Below are 24,270 nucleotides of genomic sequence, written 5' to 3'. Positions count from 1 at the left end.
AGACACTTCCTAGACACTTCCTAGACACTTCCTAGACACTTCCTAGACACTTCCTAGACACTTCCTAGACCTCCTAGACACTTCCTAGACACTTCCTAGACTCTGCACAGACACTTCCTAGACACTTCACAGACGTTAGCTGCCCCAATTCATTAACGCAGGCACGAGCGCAGCTCGGAGACGGCCGACAAGAGGCGCGAGCCGGACGGGCCAGGGGGCGTTATTCAACAAAGAGGGAATCACACTGTCTCAATAAATAGGTGCGAGCCGGACGGGCCAAAAGGAGTGCCGCGGCCGAGGCTGCGACTAATAATGCATGCCTTCTGACTAGTGAATTAACTCATTAGGAGTGCCGCGGCCGAGCTGCGACGCGTACTTCAACATTTGGTCGCGCGCGGACCCGGTCAGCTGGAAGGCGGAGCCGCTGTTGCCGCCGCCGCAAGCAAGCACTCTTCAGTCCGTGACGACTTGTTTCACGTCTGCAAGGTGGAGCCGCTGCTGCCGCCGCCCACGCGGGACGGCGTGCTCGTCGCTTCCCGCGCCACGCGAGACTGGGTGACGGAAGCAGGACGCGGCAGGCCCACTCGCGCTTCCCCTAAGGAATGAACGATAACGAATCAGGCGACGAAGCAGAACACGGCCGGGGAGATTCCCCGAGATGACCCCGAGATTGTCCGAGCTCTCCTATAGGTGACGAAGCAGACGCGGCCGGCTCGCTCTCGGCTCCTCCCCGCCGCGGCTGTGAAGTGTCTAGGAAGTGTCTAGGAGGTGTCTAGGGAGTGTACACAGGCTCCTTCCCGCCGCGGCGCGCTCGTTGCCGATCGGGGCGACGCGTGCAGAGGCGCTCGCGTGGCTGGCGGAGAAGGGCCCTAGAAGCGGAATACGAATTCATGCATTCCAACTGGCGCTCGAGAGGCCCACTCAACGCTCGCATTCCTCGTATGCACACCAAGACACACCAAGACACAACCCAGGGGCCCAACACGCACAAGCACAGGCAGTCGAGAAGGGAGAGACGGCGACGGCAGTCGGCCTCATATTCGCACGACGCTCTAAAGTGCACCACCGCATTCCCGCCTTCTGATCGGTGTGTATTCATCACGTGCGATAAGTACCGGCACACCCATATCTCCCTCATATCTCCCTCATATCTCCCCACATCTCCACTGTAGGAGAACGACCGGCGCGGCGAGACGGACATGCAGCTCTTCAGCTCCAAGGCTTGGAGCCCGGGCAGCCAAGTTAATCCATTAATCCATCAATTCACTAACCGCACACAATTGTTTGATTAGGCTTGGGTCTCGGGGAGCTTCGCCGCTAATTAATTCGTGGTTGAGGCTAATTAACGCCCTGATGAATCAGGCTTGGATCTCGGAGAGCCTCGCCGCTCTCTCGGCGCACTCGGCGTACTTTCTCTCCGAGGCCCGCCGCGCTCTTCCCCGCGTTGCAGCTAGGCCAGTCAGTGATGAACTGTCGTGCTGAACTCTTCTGGTGGTTTGTCACAGGACGTCGCGCTGTTCGTGGTGTCGCAGCTGCTGGCGCCGCACGCGGCCAGAGTGCTAGCGGCGGAGCAGGCGTCGGAGGAGGAGGAGGGGGTGCGGCTGCAGAGGCGTAGAGATGGCGATGGTTGATATGGTTCCACTCGCAGGCGGCGGAGGAGGGCGCCGCTGCGGAGGCGACTGCTCCGCGCCGCGCTGCCGACGCGGCGACGGCGGAGGAGACGCCACCTCTCGAGCTCACCGCGCCGCTGCAGGCCCTCTCTCTGATGAATGAGCGATAGTCGTCGTTAATGAGTGACACCTCTCGGCTGATCTCGAGCTCGCCGATGCAGGTCGGCGGCCCGATGACGCTCCGTTCGCCGGTGACGTGCCTCTTCACAGCATCGGGCTGGCGACGGGCTGTGAACACACGCGCTGTGAACAGGTGACGGGCCTGTGGTCTCCGGTGCTTGGGCTGGTGCAGGGCAGCCGCCACTCCGTCGTCCCGCCTCCCCCCGCCGCTGTGAATGCGCCTCTTCACACTTGCTGCTGTGGACAGGCGGCCGCCTCTGCGTGTTTGACGACGCGGCTCGCCTCGCCACCTTGCCAGCGTTCAAGGTGGAGATATGGGGAGAGATGGGGAGATATGGTGGACTTGCTACCGTCTGCCGCCGTCTCTCCCACGCCTGCAGCCGACCGCCCCCCCTCCCTTTGTTCCCCAAGGTGGACTTGCGCGGTGCCACCGTCTCGAACCCTCTCCACTCCCCCGCCGCCGGCTCCCGCTCCGCCCGCATCCTCCTCCGGGAGAGGGACGGCCGCACGCACGAGATGGCGGCGCCGTCGGCGGCGGAGGCGGGCGCGTGGGTGGGCGGAAGCGTGGCCCACGCCACCGCCAGCTGTGAACGGCGTCTCTTCACACGCGCTGCGCTGTGAACAGGTCGGCGACATTGTGCACGCCATCGCTGCCGCCTCTCGCGACGCCCGCGCCGCCGCGCCGCCGACCGGCGCGATGAGCCGAGATCGCCCGAGATGTCGCGATATGATCCTAGTTCACCAGAGGTTGGGCAGGGCGAAAGAGATGGACGGGCAAAGCTGTGGGACCAGAGATGGACGGGCAAAGCTATGGGACCAGCCATGTGCAGATGAGAGCAAGTCAGCCATGGACGGTCAGCAATGGACGGGGCAGCAATGGACGAGCAATGGCTGGTACGGGCGGGTATGCTACGGGCCTGCCATGTGGGCATGCTCGGGCCTGCAGGGCGAAAGAGATGGACGGGCAAAGCTATGGATGAGCGCAGCTATGGGAAGAGCTATGTGCATGAGAGCAAGTCAGCCATGGACGGGTGTGAGACGGGGCAGCTGTGGAAGGGTGGGCTCTGTGCGGATCAGCTATGGACCGGGGCGTGGAACTATGGGATCTGTGAGAAAGCGCGGGCGTGCTGTGGACGGATCAATCACGGGAGGGCCAACCATGGCCAGAGACGGGTCAGCATTGGATCCAATCGATCTCCCGAGCTCACCCCAGCTCACCCGAGATGACCCGAGCTCACCCGAGCTCACCCCAGCTCACCCGAGCTCACCCGAGCTCACCCGAGATGACCCGAGAAGACCTGAGCTCACCCCGAGATGACCCGAGAAGACCTGAGCTCACCCGAGATGACGCCGAGGTCGCATCTCCCCACAGGCGCGCGGTCGGGGAGCCGGCCCGCCAGCCCCGCCTCCCGCCCCGCCTCGCAGCCGCCCTCGCAGCCCTCGTCCGGACGCGCGTCGCCGCTGCTGGGCGCGAGATGCAGCCGAGATGCAGCCGAGATGCAGCCGAGATTTCGCTCGGGATACATTCGAGATTAACCCCAGATTGACCCGAGATTGACCTGAGATTGACCTGAGATTGACCTGAGATTGACCTGAGATTGACCTGAGATTGACCTGAGATTGACCCGAGATTGACCCGAGATTGACCTGAGATTGACCCGAGATTGACCCGAGATTGACCTGAGATTGACCTGAGATTGACCTGAGAGTGACCCGAGGCGGCAGGCGCGTCCCGGCCCGGCACGCCATGGGGAGGAGGAGGAGGAGGAGGAGGCAGCGGCGGGAGCGCGCAAGCCTCGAGGCCAGCAGACCCCCCCCCCCCCCCCCTCCCTCCCCTTCCATTCCCCTCTCCCGGAAGGAAGTGCCAGAGGCGCCACCCGAGGCTTGTCGCGAGACTTAGGCCATCTTCGAGGCCGACCACGCCGTCTCCTCCTCCGCCCCCTCCCCCTCCCCCCCCTCCCCCCCCTCCCCCCTGCTGGCGTGTCAACGTCGCGCTGGCCGCGGAGGGAGGGGTGGGCGAGGGCTGCCGCGTGCAGCTTCGCCTACAGCCGGTGAGTCATTGGTCGGCGGTGAGTGCAGCGGAGGAGGAGGCAGCAGCAGCAGCAGCAGCAGCGGCGGCGGCGGCGGCAGTGGCGGCGGCAGCGGCGGCGGCGGCGGCGGCGAGGGGGGCGGCGAGTCGAGGCGGCTCGCTTGCGTATGACGGCGGCGAGGGGCGGCGGGTCCCCTGTTCACACCTCGGCCAGCTGTGAACAGGCGCCTCCCCGGCGTCTGACGACGCCGTGGTCGGGATCGGGACGAGGCGAGAGTCGGATCCGGGCGGGGTTGATCCGGGGAGGAGGGAGGGGAGGAGGGAGGCGGGAGGGGAGGGGGGAGGGGAGGGGAGGGCGGAGAGGCTTGGCGGGGCGGCACACCCCGCTGCCGGAGGCGCGCAGCCAGCGCCCGTACGTAATAACTGATTGCTGCTGATGACTCATCAGCTAGCTGATGAACAGGCGAGCGGGCCAGCGCTGTCCTCATTAATTAGTCGCTGCTGGTGATGACCAACTAATCAGTAATCCATAGGCGCGCGGTCCGCGCCCTCCTCGCCGCAGCTCCGGCCGACCAAGGCGAGATCACCGCGAGATCATCGCGAGATCACCGCGAGATTACTCTCGACATCGGGCTGGAGATCAGACTCGAGATCACCGCGAGATCACCGCGAGATCGCACTCGAGATCGCACTCGAGATCACCGCACGGCTAACAGGCGACGCCACCGGACCCGGCGGCGGCTAATCAACTAGAATGACTGATTACTGCTGATGACTCATCGACTAGCTGGTGAACAGGCGACGGCACCGGACCCGGCGGCGGCGGCGGCGGATGCAGGCGGCGACTTTGGAGAGCGTGAGCGAGGGAGCTGGTTTTGTTCACACCTCTGGCTGTGAACAGGCGGCGACGACTGGACCCTGGAGAGCGTGAGCGAGGAGCTCGCGTACTTCGGCGCTGCGCGGACGGGCGCGCTGCGAGAGGGGGGGGGATCGCACGAGATTGCGCGAGATTGCATGACAACGAACTCGTTGATGACTAGGCACTCTGCACCGGCGGGAGGGGATGGCGTCGGCAGCGCGACGGGGGTCGACATGGAAGGCGAAAGGGGCTGCATCTCGGTCATATCTCGGCCGAATCTCGATCAAATCTCGGTCAGACCTCGGCCAGACCTCGGCCAGACCTCGGCCAGATCTCTGATCTCGCCTGACGTCGGTCAGAGTCTGATCTCGGCTAGATCTCGGCCAGATCTCGGCTGAGCTCGGCGCATCTCGACGGAAAGGCGCGGTGGGCGGTGCTGCGGCCTCCGCACTTGCTTCTGTACGACAAGCCGCCGGAGCTGCGGCCGAGCACATGCAAGGAGCCCGCTTAGAGACAGCTTAGAGACAGCTTAGAGACAGCTTAGAGACAGCTTAGAGACAGCTTAGAGACAGCTTAGAGACAGCTTAGAGACAGCTTAGAGACAGCTTAGAGACAGCTTAGAGACAGCTTAGAGACAGCTTAGAGACAGCTTAGAGACAGCTTAGAGACAGCTTAGAGACAGCTTAGAGACAGCTTAGAGACAGCTTAGAGACAGCTTAGAGACAGCTTAGAGACAGCTTAGAGACAGCTTAGAGACAGCTTAGAGACAGCTTAGAGACAGCTTAGAGACAGCTTAGAGACAGCTTAGAGATAGCTTAGAGACAGCTTAGAGACAGCTTAGAGATAGCTTAGAGATAGCTTAGAGACAGCTTAGAGACAGCTTAGAGACAGCTTAGAGACAGCTTAGAGACAGCCGAGAGGCAGCCGAGAGGCAGCCGCGAGGCAGCCGAGAGGCAGCCGAGAGGCAGCCGAGAGGCAGCCGAGAGGCAGCCGAGAGGCAGCCGCGAGGCAGCCGAGAGGCAGCCGAGAGGCAGCCGAGAGGCAGCCGAGAGACAGCCGAGAGGCAGCCGAGAGGCAGCCGAGAGGCAGCCGAGAGGCAGCCGAGAGGCAGCCGAGGGATCAGCCGATCTAGCTTGCCTTCCCCCCCTTCCTTGCCCCACCGCCCGCCTGCTTGAAGAGACGCCGTTCACACCTGACGCCGCTGTGAACAGGAGCTCGCGCGCGGCGAGGCGCGGGTGGAGGAGGCGTCGAAGCCGCCGAGAGACAGCCGAGGCGAGCCCCGTCACATCGGTTGTGATCTTCGAGCTCTCATTGCTCGACAGGCGTCGCTGATCCTCGCGTTTGCGGGCGGGGACGGTTCCTTCCTCCCCTTAGCTCCCCCCCTTAGCTGCGCGCTTCCTCGACTCACATTCGTGTGCCTAGCAGATTGGCGTCTGTTCGCCTCAGGCTTGCTCCTCACCATGCCATCTCCCCATATCTCCCCATACCTCCCCATATCTCCCCGTATCTCAGGCTCGCTCCTCACCTTGCGCGCCTTCTCCGAGTCCGCGTTGCTCAGCTGAGATCTAGCCGAGATGCAGCCGAGATGCAGCCGAGATCCGTCCGAGATCTGGCCCAGGGGCATCGGAGTCAGCGCTTGTGAACAGCGCCTGTCAAAGCAGCGCCCGTCTCACACCAACGAGCCGTGCGTGTCTAGCCTGTGTCTGTGTATCCCTCCAGTGTGGCCGTGTCTCCGCCTCGCTTGCATCCGCCCGTACCGCCTGCTGGTGCCCAGTGGCTGGTCAGACTGCCGTCACACCTCTAGCTAACTAGCCGACGCGCGCGCGCCCTTCCATGCCCAGTTAATTGTTAATGATTCATTGTTCATTACTCATTAGCCGTGAACAGGCTGGGTCAACGCGCTCGCCCAGTTCGGCGTGCCGGTGCGCTGGACCTTCCCCGACGGCCGCGTGGGCAGGATTGCCGTCGGAAGGCCGCCGCCGCTCGACGACTTCATCACGGGCTGAGAGACTCGCCGGGCCTCCGGGCAATGGGGAATGGGGCAATGGGCCACACGCCTCTCTGCTTTTCGGCGCAGCTACGGCAACCACGAACATCGGTGCGTGTGGCGTTGGCGAAGGCCGAAGCCATAGGGTACGTATACACGTTCGTCCCGCTCGTCGACGTCGTGGGTGGGCCAGAGCCTTTAATTTGTTTAAAAACGAAAGCCCATTCACGTACGGGGTGTGGAGAGGGTGTTGAGTGCTCGAGTCTTGCTTTTGGCGAGGATGTTCGCCGAGCGGTACTTTAGCGCGTACTGTGCTGCATGAATGCTTGCCCAGGTGTGAACAACACCTCGTGACCACGGCGCCGCAGGCGCCTGTTGATGGGTCCAGGTGATAGCCCTGGATGGGCAATGCATACGCCTAGTTGGGCCTCAGATCGCCCGACCGCGTCCCGGTGCTACTGTGGTCGGATTTGTGACGCCGCCGCACCGCGCCGCGGCCGGGGGCCCTCCGTCCGGAGGCCAAGGATGGCCGTGGCGGACCGGGACGAGCTCTGGGAGGTAGAGTGTCAGTGTATATATTGTTAAAAAAAGTAACAATACAGGGTTCGCGAGGGGGGTCGCCGAGGCGCCCAGGGCGCGCGGGGAAGCTCGCAGGGCGTTGGGGTAGCTATGCCTCACGTGCAGCGCCGACGGTAAGGTAAGGTAAGGTAAACTTCTCCACACACACGAGGTGGTGGGGCAAGGGGGGGCAACCCTCGCGTCTCCACGTCTGACGACAGGAGCCCCACGGCATTCAAAGTGCAAGGCCCAGTGCGCGTGGGTGAGCGGTGTGTGTGTGTGTGTGTGTGTGTGTGTGTGTGTGTGTGTGTGTGTGTGTGTGTGTGTGTGTGTGTGTGTGTGTGTGTGTGTGTGTGTGTGTGTGTGTGTGTCTCACGTCACTGCATCCTCCGCCGGTTCCTCCCGTCGCCTCTTCTTTGTTCGAATGTTTTTCAATCCATCCTTCACGAAGCCCTCCCATGTAGCTAGCGTTCTTGGCGAATGTCTCGAAATGGCCAGCAGGCGCTGTCTGCTCGCGGTCTGTGCGGGCCGCTCGTCCTCCCCGCCCTTCTTTCGTCCTCCCGTCCCTCCCCTCCACCATGGCCTTCTCGGCACTTCTTTCTCCATCCGCCTCGCCCTGCCTTTTCGTATCGTGCCGTTCGCCCTCCATTCGGTGACCTCCATGGCTGTCCGCCCCCCTTCAAGGCGGCCCCCGGGAGGCCGCGCGGCCGGCTAACCTGCCGTTGGCAAGTGGCATCCTCGAGCCTCCGCACACGCCGCGGATCGCCGTATAGTTACGGCCCACGCGCCACGGACGGCACGCCACGGCCACACGTGCAGGCCCTCACGGCCCACGACGCGCTGAGATTCGTCGCCACCGGTGTCGCCGCTAAGCGCGGGTGAAGGAGGGAACGACGCGGCGTGCTCGCAAAAAAGATTACATATAGCCCATCCGAACCATACTCCGGCCACCTTCCTGTTCCTCACCACCAGGAGGTGCGTGCGCGCAAGGTCTTTTCTCTAAGCGTCTGGCGCGGCTGCGCGGGCTTGCAGCCTTGCCGTAGCGCCCTGGCTGCCCCGGCTCCACAGCGCGCGCCGAGCCCCTCCCCCCTCCCTCTCCCCGGCTCTACTTCTACGCCCAGTCGGCTTCCCACGTGAGCTGCGCGTCCTTGAGCCCCTCCTTGTACGACCTGCTTCACAGCAAGGGGTGTGAAGAGACGCCGTTCACGCCAAGCGCAACCCCATGTCCATGTCCATGTGTGCTGGGGATGGATAGGGGACGAGGAGGGAGGGGCGGCGGAGGGGCGATTGAAGGCGGGTGATCGAGAGGAAAGGATGTGTGGACAGGGTGGTTTGAAGGGGAAGGCTGATGGTGTCTCAGTCCCCTCATCTCGCATCGCATCTCGCATCGCATCGCATCTCGCATCGCAGCTCGGTTGAATCTCGGCTAATCTCCACTTGTTGTCCGGGTCGAGCTCGAGCGCCTTCTCCCACTCCTAATGCCGAGGTGAGCCGAGGTCAGCCGAGATGCAGCCGAGATCAGCCGAGGTGAGCCGAGGTCAGCCGAGGTCAGCCGAGATCAGCGGAGATCACCCGAGGTCAGCCGAGATCAGCCCAGCGTCTCCCGCCCCGAACCCACGCTATCCCCCGCGCTCTCTTTTCCTTGCAGCTTCTCTTTGCTTCTGCCCCCCCCCCCCGCGCTCCCGGCACTCGCCAGCTCCACGGCCATGTGTACCAAGGAAGAAAGGAGTAAACTCACGGCGCGTGCGCGCGCCTGCACCGCCAGCTTCACCGTCGCTCGCTCGCCCAGCTCGAGGTGCGCCTGTTTTCACACCGCGCCGCTGTGAAGAGGCGCCGTCCACAGCCGCCGAATCTATCTCGGCCGTCTCTCTCGGTCTTCTCTCGGCCATCTCTGGGCGATCTCTTCGGCCATATCTCGGCGAGCTATCGGTCATCTCTCGGCGATCTCTCGGCGATCTCTCGCGCCTCTGCGTAAGGGTCGGAGAGACCGTCGGCGATCTCTCGGCGATCTCTCGGCGATCTCTCGGCGATCTCTCGCCTGCGCCGCCCGCACGTACGCCTTAGCGTAGAGGTGGTCCATCTCGTACGCGAGGACCTGTGATTAGTTAATTAACAACTCAATTAACCAGTCATTGAGGAAGTGGTCCATCTCGTACGCGAGGACCTGTTTTATTAACGCATCCATTAACGAATTGGTTAACCAATCATGGGTGGAGGTGCTCCATCGGTACGTACGCCCGCACCTATAAGCCAATGGATGCGATGCGTCCACTTCATCGTTCGATTCGTGCGTCGTCTCTCGGCGAATCTCGGCGAATCTCCGCCACCGAATCCTCCGCCGCCTGCTTCAGCATCTTGCGCGACTTGATCTTCAGCGCCGCAGCGGCGCGGTTGCCTATTAATTAATTAACGTGATTAATTAAAACTGCTTGCTATCAATTGACTCGACCTGTCAGGCGGATGCGAGATCGACCGAGATATGCCGTCTTGCGCGGGTTGAGTCGGATCGCCTCGGAGGAGAGGTCGTAGCAGCGCTGCCAGTCCTTCGCCTTGAACGCCTTGACTGCCTGGTCGTTGAACCCCTCCGCCGCCTCCCTCGCCCCCTCGCTCTGCGAAGTCAAGTCCGGCCGGCCCTTCGGCTTCGCGTACGCCTGTTCACAGCCAGCAGCTGTGAAGAGACGCCGCCCCCCCGCCCGCCCCTTCGGCTTCGCATACGCCGCCTTGGGCGCACCGCCGCCGCCGCTGCCGCCGCCGCCCCCGCCAAAGCCCACTCCTCCCACCGTCTCCCAAGGCCTCGCGTCCCTGTCTGCTCCCACCTGCGCCTTCGCCCCAAACTGGTCGAGCAAATCTTGAGTCTCGACGTGCCTCACAATCTGCCCTCCATACGCGTCGCCTGTTCAAAGCCCGCCGTCTGTGAAGTCGTCGCCGTCGCCTCGGCATCTCACCCCCCCAACCCGCGTCACCGGAAGCGCTGCCGTCGTATCCCAGCTCGGCCTTTCCTCTGTCCTCGAGCCCGCGCCTGCTCACACCTCCAGCCGTGAAGAGAAAACCGCCCCACCGCCCAGTGCCTTGGTCCTCGAGGCCCTCGCGTCGTGTGGTACGCCGAGCCGGTGTGCACGTGGTAGGACGGGTCCTGTTCACAGCTGCAGCCATGAAGCGACTCGACCTGTCGCCACCCCACTGGCGCTGGAAATGAATTGGTCCTCGCGGCTGCCCGCGTTCCACGGGATGGAGAGGTTGACGCCGAAGTCTTGGTGCGGCCGGTAGTCGCCCCGCTTTTTAAGCAGCATCTCGACCTGGTCAGGCCGTGGCACAATCTCGCGCAATCTCGTGGGTGTGCAGATGCACCAGATGGAATCTCGACCTGACCAAATCAGTAGCATCGCTAACCAGTGGCTGAAGAAGCTTGCGCGTCGAATGAGCAGCACGACGGGGCCTGGTAAGGGTCGGCGCCTGTTCACACCTCCAGCCGTGACGAGACGCCGCCCACGCCGTGGTCTGTGGTGTCAATCTCGTGCACTCTCGTGCACTCTCGTGCAATCTCGTGCACTCTCGTGCAATCTCGTGCAATCTCGCAATGGCGCCCTTGAGCGCCATCACCAGCACGTCCTCGAGCGACTGCATCGGGGGGATCGTGAAGGACTCGGACCACCTGAGAGATGGCGAGACATGGGGAGGTGTGCGGAGAGATAGGGGAGAGATGGGAGGTGTGCGGAGGAATCGTGAAGGACTAGGACTGAGAGGTGAGTTGAGGCAAGGTACACTCTACAGAAGGCGGCGGGGGGCGGGGCTCTCTCCATCCCACATGAAAAGAGCCCGCCCAGTGCGCGTGTTGTGGGTGTGAGTGGGGGCGGGACGGGGGGACCTGTTATCACTCGTCCGCACGAATTGGTCGCCGGCTTGGGCCGCGGCGCGCGCTCGGCGAGGCCCGCCGTTTGTAGTCGAAGTTGTTTGTCGTCAGCGTATGGTACGCCGCGTTGACAGCCTTGAACACCTCCGCCGCCGCCTGGGGGGGCGAGATCGAGCCGAGATGCGGGGTCGAGCTTCTGAGACGTGTAGCTACCGGAGACCCCTTGCGTTGTTTTAAGTTACCACTTTGCGTTGTTCTGTGTTCTCTTTGCGAATCCTATGCGACCTGCGACCTCTCTGCGATCTCTCTGCGATCTCTCTGTGATCTCTCGGCGATCTCTCGGCGATCTCTCGGCGATCTCTCGGCGATCTCTCGGCTAGTCCTCCACCTCTGGCCGGCGGATGTTCTTGTCGGGGTGCCACTTGAGGCTCATCTTGCGGAACCGCATCTTCAGCTTCTCGAGGCTGCCTGCGGGAGGAAGTGTCTCGGAAGTGTCTCGGAAGTGTCTCTTCAGCTTCTCGAGGCTGCCTGCGGGAGGAAGGCTCCAGGCAGGCTCCCACGGGCTCCGAGAACGCGAAAGACAGTGACGTGTCTCGGAAGTGTCTCGGAAGCGTCTCGGTAGTGTCTCGGAAGCGTCTCGGTAGTGTCTCGGAGGCGTCTCGGGTTTCTCGCCTCGGTCGGGCGGCGCGATGCCGAGGAACTCGTACGCCGCGTCGACCGTCATAGGCAGCGGCGGCACCTGTCCCAAACGGTGTCGGCTTCGGACGCCTGTGGCGGCGCCGCTGCTGCCGCTGCCGCACAGAGAAGGTGTGCGTGTGCTGCGTGCGTGCGTGCTGCGCGAGCCGCGGCGGCTGCGTCTGCGGGGAGGCGGCGCGCCTTCGGCAGCGGCTCCTCCTTCTTCTTCTCCTCCTCCGCCTGCGCCTCCTTCTCCGCCTTCGACGGCCCAAACACGGCGCTCATGTCTGGGAGAGAAGCGGCATCGTACGGCACGCCCTCCTTGGCGTTCCGCTCCTCAAAGTAGGCGCCACCGCCCAAAGACATAGCGGCCCGCTGCGCGTGCGTGGAGCCTGTGTAGAGCGGTCACGCGGGCGGTCGCGCGGGCGGTGGCGGCGGCGAGAGCGGCGTCCGCTGCGAGCGGTGGTGAGAGACCGGACGCAGGCGAGGGCTGGCAGAGGTGCGTACGATACAGTGGCAATGGGTGTTTCTACTGCTGGAGGGGCGGAGGGTGGCAGGGTGGCGGGCGAGAACCCGCGAGGGGGCAGCCCGTTTTGTGGGCCTGAAAAAAAGAAAAAAAGCGGCGGCGGGCACGTCGCGCCGCATGGTGTGTGTGTGTGTGTGTGTGTGTGTGTGTGTGTGTGTGTGTGCGGGACCGCGGCGCAGCCAGTGCCGCGGCGAGGCCTCCGGCTGTTTGCGGCGGGCGGCTTGCTGCTCGCTGCATGGCGAAAAACTCGTCTCGCCACACGCCAAGGGCTTATGCTCTGGCGAGACGTGAGGCGCATGCGCCCAGGAGGGGAGGGGGCATGTGTAGCGACACTGCTAGAGATGCCTTTCGGGGCCCAGAGATAAAACTTCTGTGATGCCATGCGTGACCTAGTAGTGTCCCCAGCTATGGGCGTGTCCACGTTGGAGCCAGGTGTGGTGTGGGCGCGAGAATAGCTCCGCCGTTCATGGAGGCAACCGATGCGAGTCGACTGGTGTGTGTCGTCGTGGTTTCGTATCAAGAATACTCACTCACTCACGCCGCATGGTGGCCGCGCTGCGCCGCTCGCCGCTGGCGCGCGGTTGATCGCGGCGCCGACTCCGCGGCGGCGCCATCTCACGCAGCGGGGCGCGTCGCGTCGTCGGCGCCAAAACAGACGCGAGCTCGCGGCGCGGCCGCGGCAGCAAAAACATCAACCGTCTACTTCTCCTTCTCTTCTCGTCTCGTCTCGTCTTGTCGCAGGCGCACACGCGCGCGACGTGCGCTCGTGTCGCCGCGTTCGCTCCGCGAAGGACGATTCGAACCGGGAGCCAGTCGGCGCAGCGGCGGCACGCGGCGGCAAAACGCACGACGCTCATCTCATGGAGATGCTGCGGCTTTGGCACCTCCTGATATAATGCTGATTTTTTGCTGAGCGGGGCGGAGGCACGCGGGCGGCGGAGGCGGCGGCGGACGACGTCTACTTCCCCTGGAGCATATCGCATCACCACCGCCCGATCCTCGTCGAAGAGCAGAATCTTTCCCGCCTTCACCAGCTCCTTCCACCCCTCCGTGTCCTGCAACGTCGTGGCGCCAGCCCATAGCTCCGGCCCTCCGTCGCAACATCCCGGCCCCTGTTCCTTGGAGCACTTGGAGTGCAGTTATCAGCCTACCCTCGAGTGCGTGTCGCTTTGGTTGGCGACACCCACTCGTCGAGGGCAGTCCGGCCGACGGGAGCCTGTCGCGCGCCGGCGACGAATGCGGCGGGGTGGGTGTGGGTACAAAGCGCCGCGTCGACGAAGCGAGGTTGGCAGGCGCCCCTCACGAGTCCGTTCAGACATGCCACACGCCCCTCGCAAGCGAGGTTGGTAGGCGCCCCTGGCGAGACCCGCAAGAGATGCCCCACCACCCTCGTACCTATACTCCACCAATGAGAACTCCATCCGGCACGCGTCGCTCGGAGCATTCACCTCCCCTACCGGCGGGGGAACCGAATCCAGATCTGATGGCGGCCTCGTTGCAAGCGTGGCGGCGGCGCGTCGAGCCGCTGCTGCTGCTGCTCGCCGCGTCGGCGGCGCACTCGCTCGCCGTCGGCCGCGCCTCTGCGCCCTTCCTGCTGACCGCGCCTCGCCGCGCCGTCGCCTGCGCGCCGCGCATGGCCGCCGCACCGAGCGACGACGCGGACGGCGACGGCAAGGTGGCGCCGCTGCTGTCGCTCAAGTCCGGTCCGGGGATCGACCCGGTCGAGAGCGACGAGGACGACGCGGTCACGGACCCGCGGCTGCGCACCTTCGACGTCGGCCCCTTTGCCACCACGATCGGCCTCCGAGACACGGGCGCGGCCGAAGAGCCGAACTTTCTGCAGCGCGAGGACTGGTCGGTGGTGTCGACGTACTCGGCGGAGGAGCTGGCCGCGCTGTCGAGGGAGGCGCTCGAGACGAAGAGCGGCGCCGAGGCCATCGAGGAGGTGACGGAGGTGGAGACGGCGGAGTATGTGGAGCCGCAATACAAGTGCGAGCTCCGCCGAGATCCGCCGAGATCGGAGGAGATTGGTCGAGATCCGCCGAGACCGGCCGAGATCCGCCGAGATCGGTCGAGATCGGACGAGACTGGTGGAGACTGGTCGAGAAGGACGATGCATGGCGATGTCCGATCTCGACCATATCTCGCCCATATCTCGCCCATATCTGAACCATATCTCGCCCATATCTCGCCCATATCTCGCCCATATCTCGCCCATATCTCCGCAGGTACATGAAGTACGATGAGGGCGACATCCCGGACGCGCCTTACGCGGCGCAGCACCCGATGCCGACCAGCTGGCAAGAGTACCAGGCGCCGCCTCATGCAGTAGTTCACAATTAGTCAATGTATTTATGGTTATGAAGTAAGCAACTGGCAAGAGTACTTCACACACACACACACACACACACACACACACACACACACACACACACTCACACACGCACACACAGACACACACACCTCACACACACACACACACACACACACACACACACTCACACACACACACACACACACACACACACACACACACACACACACACTCACACACACACACACGCGCGCGCGCGCACACACACACACACACACACGCACACACACACACACACACACACACACACACACACACACACACACACACCTCACCCACGCGCACCTTGAATGCCGTGCGGCTCCTGTCGTCTAGACGTGGAGTCGCGAGGGACTAGCCTGGCCCCTGCCCCGCCACCTCGTGTGTGTGTGGAGAAGCTGACCGTACCGTACCTTACCTTACCTTACCCTACCCACAGGCGCTGCAGCAGCGGCTCGCCGTGTTCGCGCGAGGGGAGGGCGAGGCGGCGCCGCCGCGGCGGCGAAAGGCCGATCTGATCAACCCACTCTCATTGACTAGTGGTTAGTTATCAGGCGGCGCCGGCGCAGCGGCGGAGGGCGGCGGAGCTTGGGGAGAAGCTGACGCGGTTCTACGACACCTTCAAGGCGGTCCTAGTAGCGAGCAACAGCTGCCCATGATTAAGTAACGTGTAGCTGGCCGCGCGGTGACCCCCTCTCGCGGCGATCCTAAGAATGAGCAATTGCCAGTAATGAATAACCTTCGCTAACCGTGGTGCCCCCCCCCCCACCCGCCCTCCAAGGCGATCCTTGCCGAAGGGTGGAAGCTCGACGGCGACCCCTCGGTGGATAAGGCGAAGCCGCTGCTGCGACCCCCTAATTAGCCATTCATTATTCCTCACAGGCGACCCCTCGGTGGACGAGGCGCAGGCGCTGCTGCTGGAGCTCGACGCGGCAGGAGGCGCCGCCGCAAGGATGGGCAGCGAGGCGTCCTTCGAGGCGACGGGGATGGCGCCGGGCGACGCAGGATGAGGCATCGCGGCTGGAGAGTGCCGGGTGCCGTTGAGGCGACGGCCGGAGAGAGAGAGTTGGGTCTTTGGCTCGTCTGGTCTCTCTGTCCGCACGTTGGCCCAACTGTAGCAAACTCTGGTCGTTAGACTCAAATCAACCCTGGTCCACGGGGCTCGTTCAGTGTGGCGCATAGCGTCTGGGCGCGCTCGTGGCTCGAGTGTTCTTATTCTGCGACACGAAGGAGATCCACACGGCGCAGCAGGTGATAAAGGGTGTGGTATAGGGGGTGCACAGCGCACCAAAATCCACCACTGTGGGATTTCGCGCAATCGCTTGACTCGGAAAAGCTCGCATGTACCTCCTGCGAGCGCTGTGATCGCCGCAGACTGGCTCCGACTTGACGGCGGCATGGAGACGTGATGCCTCCATGCCGCCGTCAAGTCGAAATCGACATGCGAGTCGATCTTTGGCCCGCCAGAGGTACATGCGGCGTTTGGCGACAAAACAGCACTGCGACCGCGAAGTGGCGGTGGACATGCTCCCATGTTGCCGACGCGGCGCCGGAGTGGCCGGCGCTGCTCGCCGCGACCACGACGGCTACTCTGATGCTCCGGGCCGACCCGTCCTACCCGACGGTGGCACTCTTCCACGTCTCGCTCACGCTGAGAAAAATTCTGAAACGCCGTGCAGCAGAGTCGCCGACGAGTTGGTCCGCGTGCCTCCTCGTGTCCCGTACCGTTCTCACACATCCATAAACTCACTTTGGCCCCACTGAAGCGATGCCTGATCCTGAATCCTCAGATTTTAGATTGGGACGCTGTGGGCCCTCTAACAGTGTGGATGCTGGGTTGAACAATATCGGAGGAAGCGACCCACTTCGCCACAGACGGTCCCGCGCCTCGCCGCTAGACGGGGACACACCCCGCACCGTCCGCTGTGTCCCCGTCCTTGTCCGGAGTGAAAAGTCCAACGCGCTCGTCGGTGACGGTGTCCTCCAACTCTGGGCCGGCGCGGGGGCCCCAGAGGGTGTCCATGCGGGGGGGAGATGGGGTCCCATGGCCCGCCGCAGGCGCCGATTTTTTCGGATTGTTTTCTTTTTTGGCGTTTTTTTACTTGTTTTCATGGGAATTCGGCGTACTTGCGGCCATGCTATCACGCCTTGCTACAGCCTGTCGGCGCAGCTGACCGTGCCATGAAGCACAATTGATCACCTGCATAGCTCGCGGCCTTAGTATCAAGCATTCAGTGACGACCTGATCGTACGGCCAGTAGGAAGGTGTCCTTCCATCGTGTGCACGCTTCTGGCGCAATGCGCGTCACCTCGGATTGGCTGCTGGCACTCTCGAGGCTATGCCTACACAGCCTCGCGCGCATGGGCAGTCAAGAGGGACCACGCACCTTCTCAGGACAGCGCCGGTGCCTCTCTCTTGGACCGGCAAGCTTGGTGGTATCGTGTCACCAATGTGGGACCAGTGCGGCATCGCGCCATCGACAGCTCTGAACTGCGCCTCACCACTGACCGGGAAGGCCGCCAAGTGGGCCAGCACAGGTCGCACATTGTGGCAGCAGTCAGCAGTGCATGGCTGATAGCTAGAGCAGCAGCGTCAGGGTCGCAGGGTCGGATCGTGTCAAGCCTCTCGCCCGGCCGGCCGCGTGCAGGCGTCGGCCTGTCTGCTGTCTGGAGTGATCTGTCGGCGGTCAGTACGACCGATCAGGTCGGAGTTTTCTGATGGTTGGAGGGTCTATCTGTATGTACTCCTCGAGATCTCTCCAAATCTGCCCTCTGATTAACCGTACTTAATCGGGAAGTCGGTGCTAGCGGAGACTAGCGGAGCCGGGGCCCCGTTTCCGCACTGCGGCGCGGCGCACGGTGCCTCCGGGGGGCCCCGCGCCGGCCCAGAGTCCTCCAACCTGCGCCGCGCTCGGCGAACCTCGACAGCGCTTTCGGTGGCATGCAGCTCTTTGCGACAGAAGCCTGGAGAGCAGCTCCTCTGCTGCTCACACACTCTGCACAGCTGACACAGCCTACACTGTGCGGCTGCCACAGCTGTGACAGCGATGGGCTCGCCCTCACTGGCCCTCAGTCACTTGTGCTGCGGCTTGTGTGAGCGACACTGCTCGGCGACTGCCGGCACACTGTGAGACCATGGGTGTGAGGTAAAACCACGCTACCAGCGCTTGGTCACATCAGCCCTGAGGTCATATCCTTCTCCTCTGTTGATGGTAACACTTGTCTACTCGCTGGAGCCGAGCAGGAGGGCTTGGCGCACAACCCCTGTTCAACTCACCCTCGCGCCGCCCTGCGTCGCCCGCTGCCTCGCCGCGCCGCCGCCTCGCGCCGCCCGCCGCAGCGCCGCGCCGCCGCTCAATGATTAATAATTAATAATTAATACCCGATCATTAAGAGAGAGAGAGAGAGAGAGAGAGAGAGACGAGAGAGACGAGAGAGAGACGAGAGAGAGAGGGAGAGAGGGAGAGAGACGAGAGAGAGAGGGAGAGAGGGAGAGAGACGAGAGAGACGAGAGAGAGAGAGGGAGATGGGACACGGGTGGTGGTGGTCCTCGGGTGGTGTTGGGACTTGGGCTGTCACACCGTCGATTTCTGCGATTTGTGCGAAGCGCGCGATTTCTGCGCGGAGCTCGCCGTGGCCCCGCGCGGCCGTACCTACTCGCGTTTTCGGCCCACCACCCTCGACCGAGCTCACCACCATCGCGTACGCACGTTTTATCGTGTGCGCGACGCGCTCGATCACCACCGCGGTGGCGACAAGAGCGCCTTTTCAACACGCTGCGATGGCGGTGTGCAGCACCAGCCGTCACGGCTTCCTGCGCCGCGTCGAGGCTCGCCGAGCGGGAACGTAGGTCGACTCGACACGGCACGGCCCCAAACATCCCACGTCGCGCTCGCGTTCTGCCAGCTCTCTCCCCGCAGTCGCTGCTGCTCACGCTCTCGCCGCGCGTCTCCTGTGCTGCACGGCCACACGTGCGCCGCCCGTCCGCCGCGCGGGAGCGAAGCGCTCTTTGGTGGCGCAGGGAAATGATTTGTCACGAGACATTTGCCCGGCGCGCCGCTGACGTCGTGCATCTAGGCGGAACCTCAGACCGAGCTTATGTCTGTCTGGCGCCATTCTCTTCGCTCGGCGGCGCATCGCTCGGCGACACATTGCTCGGTGGCGAGCCAAAAGCCTGAGGGCCTACCGCTGGCCCAACCTCGTCAACCAGCGGCTAGCGCTCGCCGACTTCAGAGCGCTGGTCGCCGGTGCGGCGACGGCCGGTGCGCACCTGCTGCCTGTCGGGCAACGGTGTGTATGCGGTGCAAGTTCCCGAGATTTGCCACGCGTATTTCTCGCACGCGCGGCTGTGCAACGTGCATCGCGTCTCGGCTCGCTCTACCAGCCCGAGCCCGTTCGCAACATAGTGAACGCGCGCATTAATCGAAGCGGGCGACGATGAGCTGACGCACGATTACGATGAGTCGGTGGGATGCAAGGCGCACGGCGACCGGTCGTCCTACCTCTGAACGTTTCCAGGGACGGGCGTTTCACGACACACAACGCGCCTGCAAATACGCCCGTCCGGCAGTTGAGGCCGTGGCTGTTTTTTCCGCCTCGGGCAGTGCGCACAGTATCGTAGTGGAGGCAAAAAATAACTGAAATCTAATGAGGAGCATCTTTAGTTTTCTCCTTCGCTTGAGAGCGCTTGCGCTGCGCGCTGCACGTCCACATAGAGATGAGATGCGCCGGCGTGTCGGCTCTGCGTGAGCGGTGACCGGTGTGTCGGCTGGTGTGTGAGGAGCGCTGATCGAGCTGCGAAATCTCACAGGCTGCTGACGCTCGGAAGCTGGGCACATATAAGCCACCGTGCGATGCGCACACGTCTCCGGCAGTCTTCTTGCCGGCGAGGCGAGGGTAGCCTTGCCATTTTGGTTTGACGGCGTGTCAGGGAAAGGCGGAGTATGTCTTTGGCAGAATCCCTTGGCTGCCGAGAGTCGATGGCACAGCAGCTCGTGTCGCCACCAAAGAGCGCTTCGCTCCCGCGCGGCGGACGGGCGGCGCACGTGTGGCCGTGCAGCACAGGAGACGCGCGGCGAGAGCGTGAGCAGCAGCGACTGCGGGGAGAGAGCTGGCAGAACGCGAGCGCGACGTGGGATGTTTGGGGCCGTGCCGTGTCGAGTCGACCTACGTTCCCGCTCGGTGAGCCTCGACGCGGCGCAGGAAGCCGTGACGGCTGGTGCTGCACACCGCCATCGCAGCGTGTTGAAAAGGCGCTCTTGTCGCCACCGCGGTGGTGATCGAGCGCGTCGCGCACACGATAAAACGTGCGTACGCGATGGTGGTGAGCTCGGTCGAGGGTGGTGGGCCGAAAACGCGAGTAGGTACGGCCGCGCGGGGCCACGGCGAGCTCCGCGCAGAAATCGCGCGCTTCGCACAAATCGCAGAAATCGACGGTGTGACAGCCCAAGTCCCAACACCACCCGAGGACCACCACCACCCGTGTCCCAAAGTGAGAATTCCGATTGTAACCCGCACACGGGTCACCTGTGTCTCGGGTTACACCAATCCTCGCTACCCAACGCGGCCAAAGGATATCCACCTCGAGAACCTCGAGAGAATAAAAATAATAAAATGAACTCGGGGGCACGGGACGCGGCACAAACGGGGCACAAACGCCAGGCTACAAAGACGGGGAGGCACGTAGTGACGCAGGGGAGTCTAGGCGACGGCGGCGTCCTCCGACGCCGCGGCGAGCCTGAGCTCGGTCGCAATCTCTTCCGCCGCCGCGAGCTGCAGCGCGACTGACATGCGCTGGGCCTGCAGCGAAAGCCACGACCGCGTCGACCAGCTCGCCTCGTCCTCGTGCTGCCGCTTCGAGAGCTTGTTGCGCACCTTGTCCTTCATCTGGTAGAACAGCCGTTTGACCGCGTTGCACCACCCGCCGAAGGTTTCAAACAGGTACATCTGCACGTCGGTGTCCGAGCGCGAGAGGGCGTGCGCGTAGTCCGCCTTCTTGTACGCCACATAGCCGCCGCCGTCGCTCGGCCTGAAGTCGCCGTCCCCGACGGCGCCGCGCTGCTCGAGGCCGAAGACGTCCGCGCTCGTGCCGGGCTCGGTGTTGCCGAGGCCGACGAAAGCGCCTCGCTCGCTGGCCGACGTCCTCCGGGTTGGAGGAGAGCGAGTCCTTGAACTTGACGTCGCCGACGAGGCGCGAGCGCGAGCGGCCGGCGCCCGCCACCGAGACGTCGGGCCGGTAGTCGTTAGAGTAGCCGAGGTGGTCCCGCGGCTCCACCTCGACGAGCATGCCCCACACGCTCCGCATGACCTTGGCCAGGGCGAGGAGAACCTGTGTCCTTTGGAAAGCCGATCGCCAACTCGGACGCCTAGCTGTCAAAGTCGATCGGCCTTACACAGGCAGACGAAGCGATGGGCTGCTTCTCCAGCCGCGTCGAGGCCCCGACCGAGGAGCCGCTCGGCCCTCCCGCCGTCGAACTCGACGCCCCGACGCCCGCCGACACCGCCGCGCCAACGCAGCCGGCCGACGCCCTCCCCTCCGCCACCGATCTCGGCGTGAGCGAGGAGAAGCTGGAGCTGTGGCGGGAGCACGGCGGTGGCGACCTCGAGCCGGTCCTCGCGAGCGGCGCCGTCGCCGTCCTCGACGCGCAGTGGGTCATCAGCCACGCCGAGGCGGGCGGCGTCCTCACCCACCGTCAGGCGCTGCCCAAAGAGGCCTTCCTCTCTTTCGCCGACCTCGTCGAGGCGACCGGCAAGGAGGCCTACCTTCCCGTCGCCGCGCTCTCCTACCCGTGGCTGACCAAGGACCACCCCGACCCGCTCGGAGCCAACCTCGCCCGCGTCGCAAGGGCGCTGAAGGCCCTGCTCCGTCACCCCTACATCACGCGGCTCGGCATCTTTTGGGACTTCGGCTCGCTGCACCAGCACCCCGACCCCCCCAACGGCGTCCTGCGCACCGAGGAGCAGAACGCGCTCTTCAAGGAGGGTTTGGGCTGCCTCGGCACGCTCTACTCCCACAAGTACACTTGGGTGCTGCGGCTGACCTCCTTCCCGGACGGCCACAAGGCGGAGGAGCAGGCCGAGGGCACCAACGTGGCCAAGTACTTTGACCGCGGCTGGTGCTACACGGAGCAGTGCTGGGCTGGCCTGACAAAGGCCGGCGCCCTCTCGCTCGACCTCGGCAAGATGCGCGCCGGCAAGGAGTACGACTGGGACAGCCTCATCGACGACTGCACCCAGGACGGCGGCCGGCGCCCTCCGCTGCTGCCGTCTGCGTTCGCGGCGGAGCTGGAGAAGAAGAGCTTCACCAACGGCAAGGACGACAAGCCGCTGGTGAAGCGGCTGTACGAGGCCGCCTTCAAGGAGCAGTTTGGCAAGGCGACCGTGCTGAACTACTTCGGCCTCGGCTGGGGCGACGCGGAGGCGGCGCAGCTGGCGGAGGTCCTCGCGAGCGGGGCAGCGCCGCGGCTCGAGGAGCTCGATCTCGCCCCCAACAAGATTGGCGACGAGGGCTGCAAGGCGCTGGCCGCCGCCCTCGGCAAGGAGGGGGCAGCGCCGCGGCTCGAGAAGCTCTCTCTCAACGGCAACCAGATTGGCGACGAGGGCTGCAAGGCGCTGGCCGCCGCCCTCAAGGAGGGGGCCGCCCCGAGCTTGTGGGCGCGAGACGCCCCCCCTCGCCACACGCCCCTCTCTCGCCCAATGCTCATCGCACCTCCCCTCGCGTGCAGGCGCTCATGGTGGACAACTACAACCTGGAGCAGCCTGAGCTGGTGGCCGTGTGCGAGGAGCGCGGCATCGACCTCTGGTGAGCCTCTCCAGCCCCGGCCGGGCGGCAAGGGCGCGGGTTCCTGCGGGACCGCCGCGCGAGCACGGCAGAGAGAACAGCAGCTGCGGCTGCGGAGCATGACGTACAGCGGCGGTGGGGGTGGGGTGCGGGGGGTGCGGGGGGGGGGGGGGGGTCTCCCTCTCTTGGGGCGCGCTTCGGCCGCTTGGGACAAGAGCGTCGGAGCGGGCAAGGGCGGGGGGGAGGGGGAAGTGGGGTCAGGGTCTGGTTGGGCGAAAGACACACGGGAGACAGTCGGGGGAGTAGATGATGCAGACCGGGGACATCGATGGCCATTCGGATTGGTGTGCGGTTGCACGTTGTGCACGTGTGACTGTGAGCACGGCCCCCGGCCCCAGATGCCGCGGGGGGTCCGGGGGAAAAAATTGCGTTTTACCCTGCGAAAGACACTACTCTCCCCCTCCCGTCACTCGTCCCCCTTGGCGTGGCGCGCCTCTCCCCCAGCTCTCGGTATCGCGTACTGCACGAGGCTACCGTGGGCCCCGCCTGCGCGCTGGGGGTTCCCTGCCCTGTCGGGAAGCCTAGCTCTGAACCTGGGGTCGCTACCTAATGCGGGGCTCCTGGACGGGTGATGAAGTTCGCCTTGAATCTCTCGTCTCGCTTTCCCTCCAACTCGCGTCCGTCGGGGGTACTCCCGTGCCTTGGCTCTCTGATCTCCCCCCCCCCCCCCCTCCTTCCCTCTCCGGGATGAGAAGCGCGCTGCTGTCCCTAGAGGGGGGTCGGGTGGTGAGGGAATTGATTAGGCTTCGTGTTGTTGGCGGTCGCCCACGGACGATCGCCGGAGTGGGCCGAAGGACAGAGGCTTGCCTGCGTGGGGGCGCGCGGGCGCCCACTCAGGCTCGGCCTCCGTTGTCTCAGCCTTCAGTTCACCTCTCCTAGCGCCCGGTTTTGCGTGGCGACCTTCATTTCGGGGTCGAAGGTGCTACACACACTTGCCCCCTGGTGGTCTGGCACTCGGCGTTATACCTACTGGGGTTAGGCTGTTTTTCTTTTATTTTCTGAGCCTCGGTCACGTCGCACGCTGCCATGCGTTCTTGCACCTATTTGCCTACCGTACTGTATAGAGCTGTTTAACATTAACTTTGGGCCTAACAGTTGCGCTAGTGTTGGCTGAAATCCTTAACGTTGTTCAAGTGTTCACCCCAGCCCATGCTGTTACTGTTTGTTACTGTTGTTACTGTTGTTCAGCGGCCAGCAAGCAGAAAACGGCAAAAAACCCGGGTAAAACCCGAAAATACCTGGGTTTTCCCGGGTATTTTCGGGTATTACCCGCACTGGACACTGGAGGTCGTCGTGGGTCACTGCCAGGCCTTCCTTATTGTTGTTCAGCCGGCCTAACGTTAGCTACTGTTGTTGGGGAGCCCCACTGTTGTTCTGTTGTTACTGTTAACACTAGCAACACTGTTCAGCTCCCAACGTTAAACAGCTCTAGTACTGTAATGATACAGTACATGTGTAATGCTAACGTGGAGTTGGCTAAGTTTATGAACCTCTGGATTTGACTTTCCATCCCACCCCCCCTCAGGACAGCCGCCCACGTGCACGCATTAGCCGCCACTCTCATCCCCTCATCGATCGGCCAGTCCCCGCCATCTAGGTTCTAGCGCCTGCTTCATCTCTTCTCCTGCTAGGTAGCAGGTAGGAGCTTGAATGGAGCTTCTCAACTAGCTAGGTCTTTCACTCGCTCGGCGAATTGGTGGCATCTTTTGGATCCAACTCTCCTAGGTATGGCCACCAACTAGGACGCGGCTCAGCAGGGCGAGGCTCGCGGTGGTGGAAGGGTAGTCTTGTCTACCGGTACAC

General features: G+C 63.7%; 4 protein-coding genes across 4 annotated transcripts; 1 reads left to right on the top strand and 3 right to left on the bottom strand.

Annotated features, from left to right (window-relative positions):
- Positions 1 to 6,551: 6,551 nt before the first annotated feature.
- On the bottom strand, positions 6,552 to 7,886 carry EMIHUDRAFT_224080 (hypothetical protein; the record flags this gene model as incomplete). The annotated part of the gene is made up of 5 exons (XM_005791297.1): positions 6,552 to 6,698; positions 6,773 to 6,833; positions 7,013 to 7,083; positions 7,605 to 7,742; positions 7,818 to 7,886. 5 exons carry the CDS (start codon positions 7,884 to 7,886, stop codon positions 6,552 to 6,554), a joined length of 486 nt encoding a protein of 161 aa, XP_005791354.1.
- Positions 7,887 to 9,658: 1,772 nt separating this feature from the next.
- EMIHUDRAFT_109149 (hypothetical protein) lies at positions 9,659 to 12,114 on the bottom strand (the record flags this gene model as incomplete). Its single annotated transcript, XM_005791296.1, has 9 exons — positions 9,659 to 9,874; positions 10,040 to 10,116; positions 10,169 to 10,242; positions 10,274 to 10,356; positions 10,400 to 10,676; positions 10,774 to 10,875; positions 11,099 to 11,229; positions 11,462 to 11,541; positions 11,874 to 12,114. 9 exons carry the CDS (start codon positions 12,112 to 12,114, stop codon positions 9,659 to 9,661), a joined length of 1,281 nt encoding a protein of 426 aa, XP_005791353.1.
- Positions 12,115 to 20,327: 8,213 nt separating this feature from the next.
- On the bottom strand, positions 20,328 to 20,931 carry EMIHUDRAFT_224076 (hypothetical protein; the record flags this gene model as incomplete). The annotated part of the gene is made up of 2 exons (XM_005791295.1): positions 20,328 to 20,687; positions 20,767 to 20,931. The coding sequence occupies 2 exons, from the start codon at positions 20,929 to 20,931 to the stop codon at positions 20,328 to 20,330; spliced, it is 525 nt and encodes a 174-aa protein (XP_005791352.1).
- Positions 20,932 to 21,035: 104 nt separating this feature from the next.
- Positions 21,036 to 22,530, top strand: EMIHUDRAFT_224075 (hypothetical protein; the record flags this gene model as incomplete). The annotated part of the gene is made up of 2 exons (XM_005791294.1): positions 21,036 to 22,276; positions 22,461 to 22,530. 2 exons carry the CDS (start codon positions 21,036 to 21,038, stop codon positions 22,528 to 22,530), a joined length of 1,311 nt encoding a protein of 436 aa, XP_005791351.1.
- Between the last annotated feature and the right edge of the window lie 1,740 nt (positions 22,531 to 24,270).

The sequence above is a fragment of the Emiliania huxleyi genome (assembly GCF_000372725.1).
Source record: "Emiliania huxleyi CCMP1516 unplaced genomic scaffold EMIHUscaffold_114, whole genome shotgun sequence".
NCBI classification, from domain to species: Eukaryota; Haptophyta; order Isochrysidales; family Noelaerhabdaceae; genus Emiliania; species Emiliania huxleyi.
The sequence above is the reverse complement of the archived record's forward strand: the minus strand, read 5'-3'. Positions and strand labels throughout refer to the sequence as shown.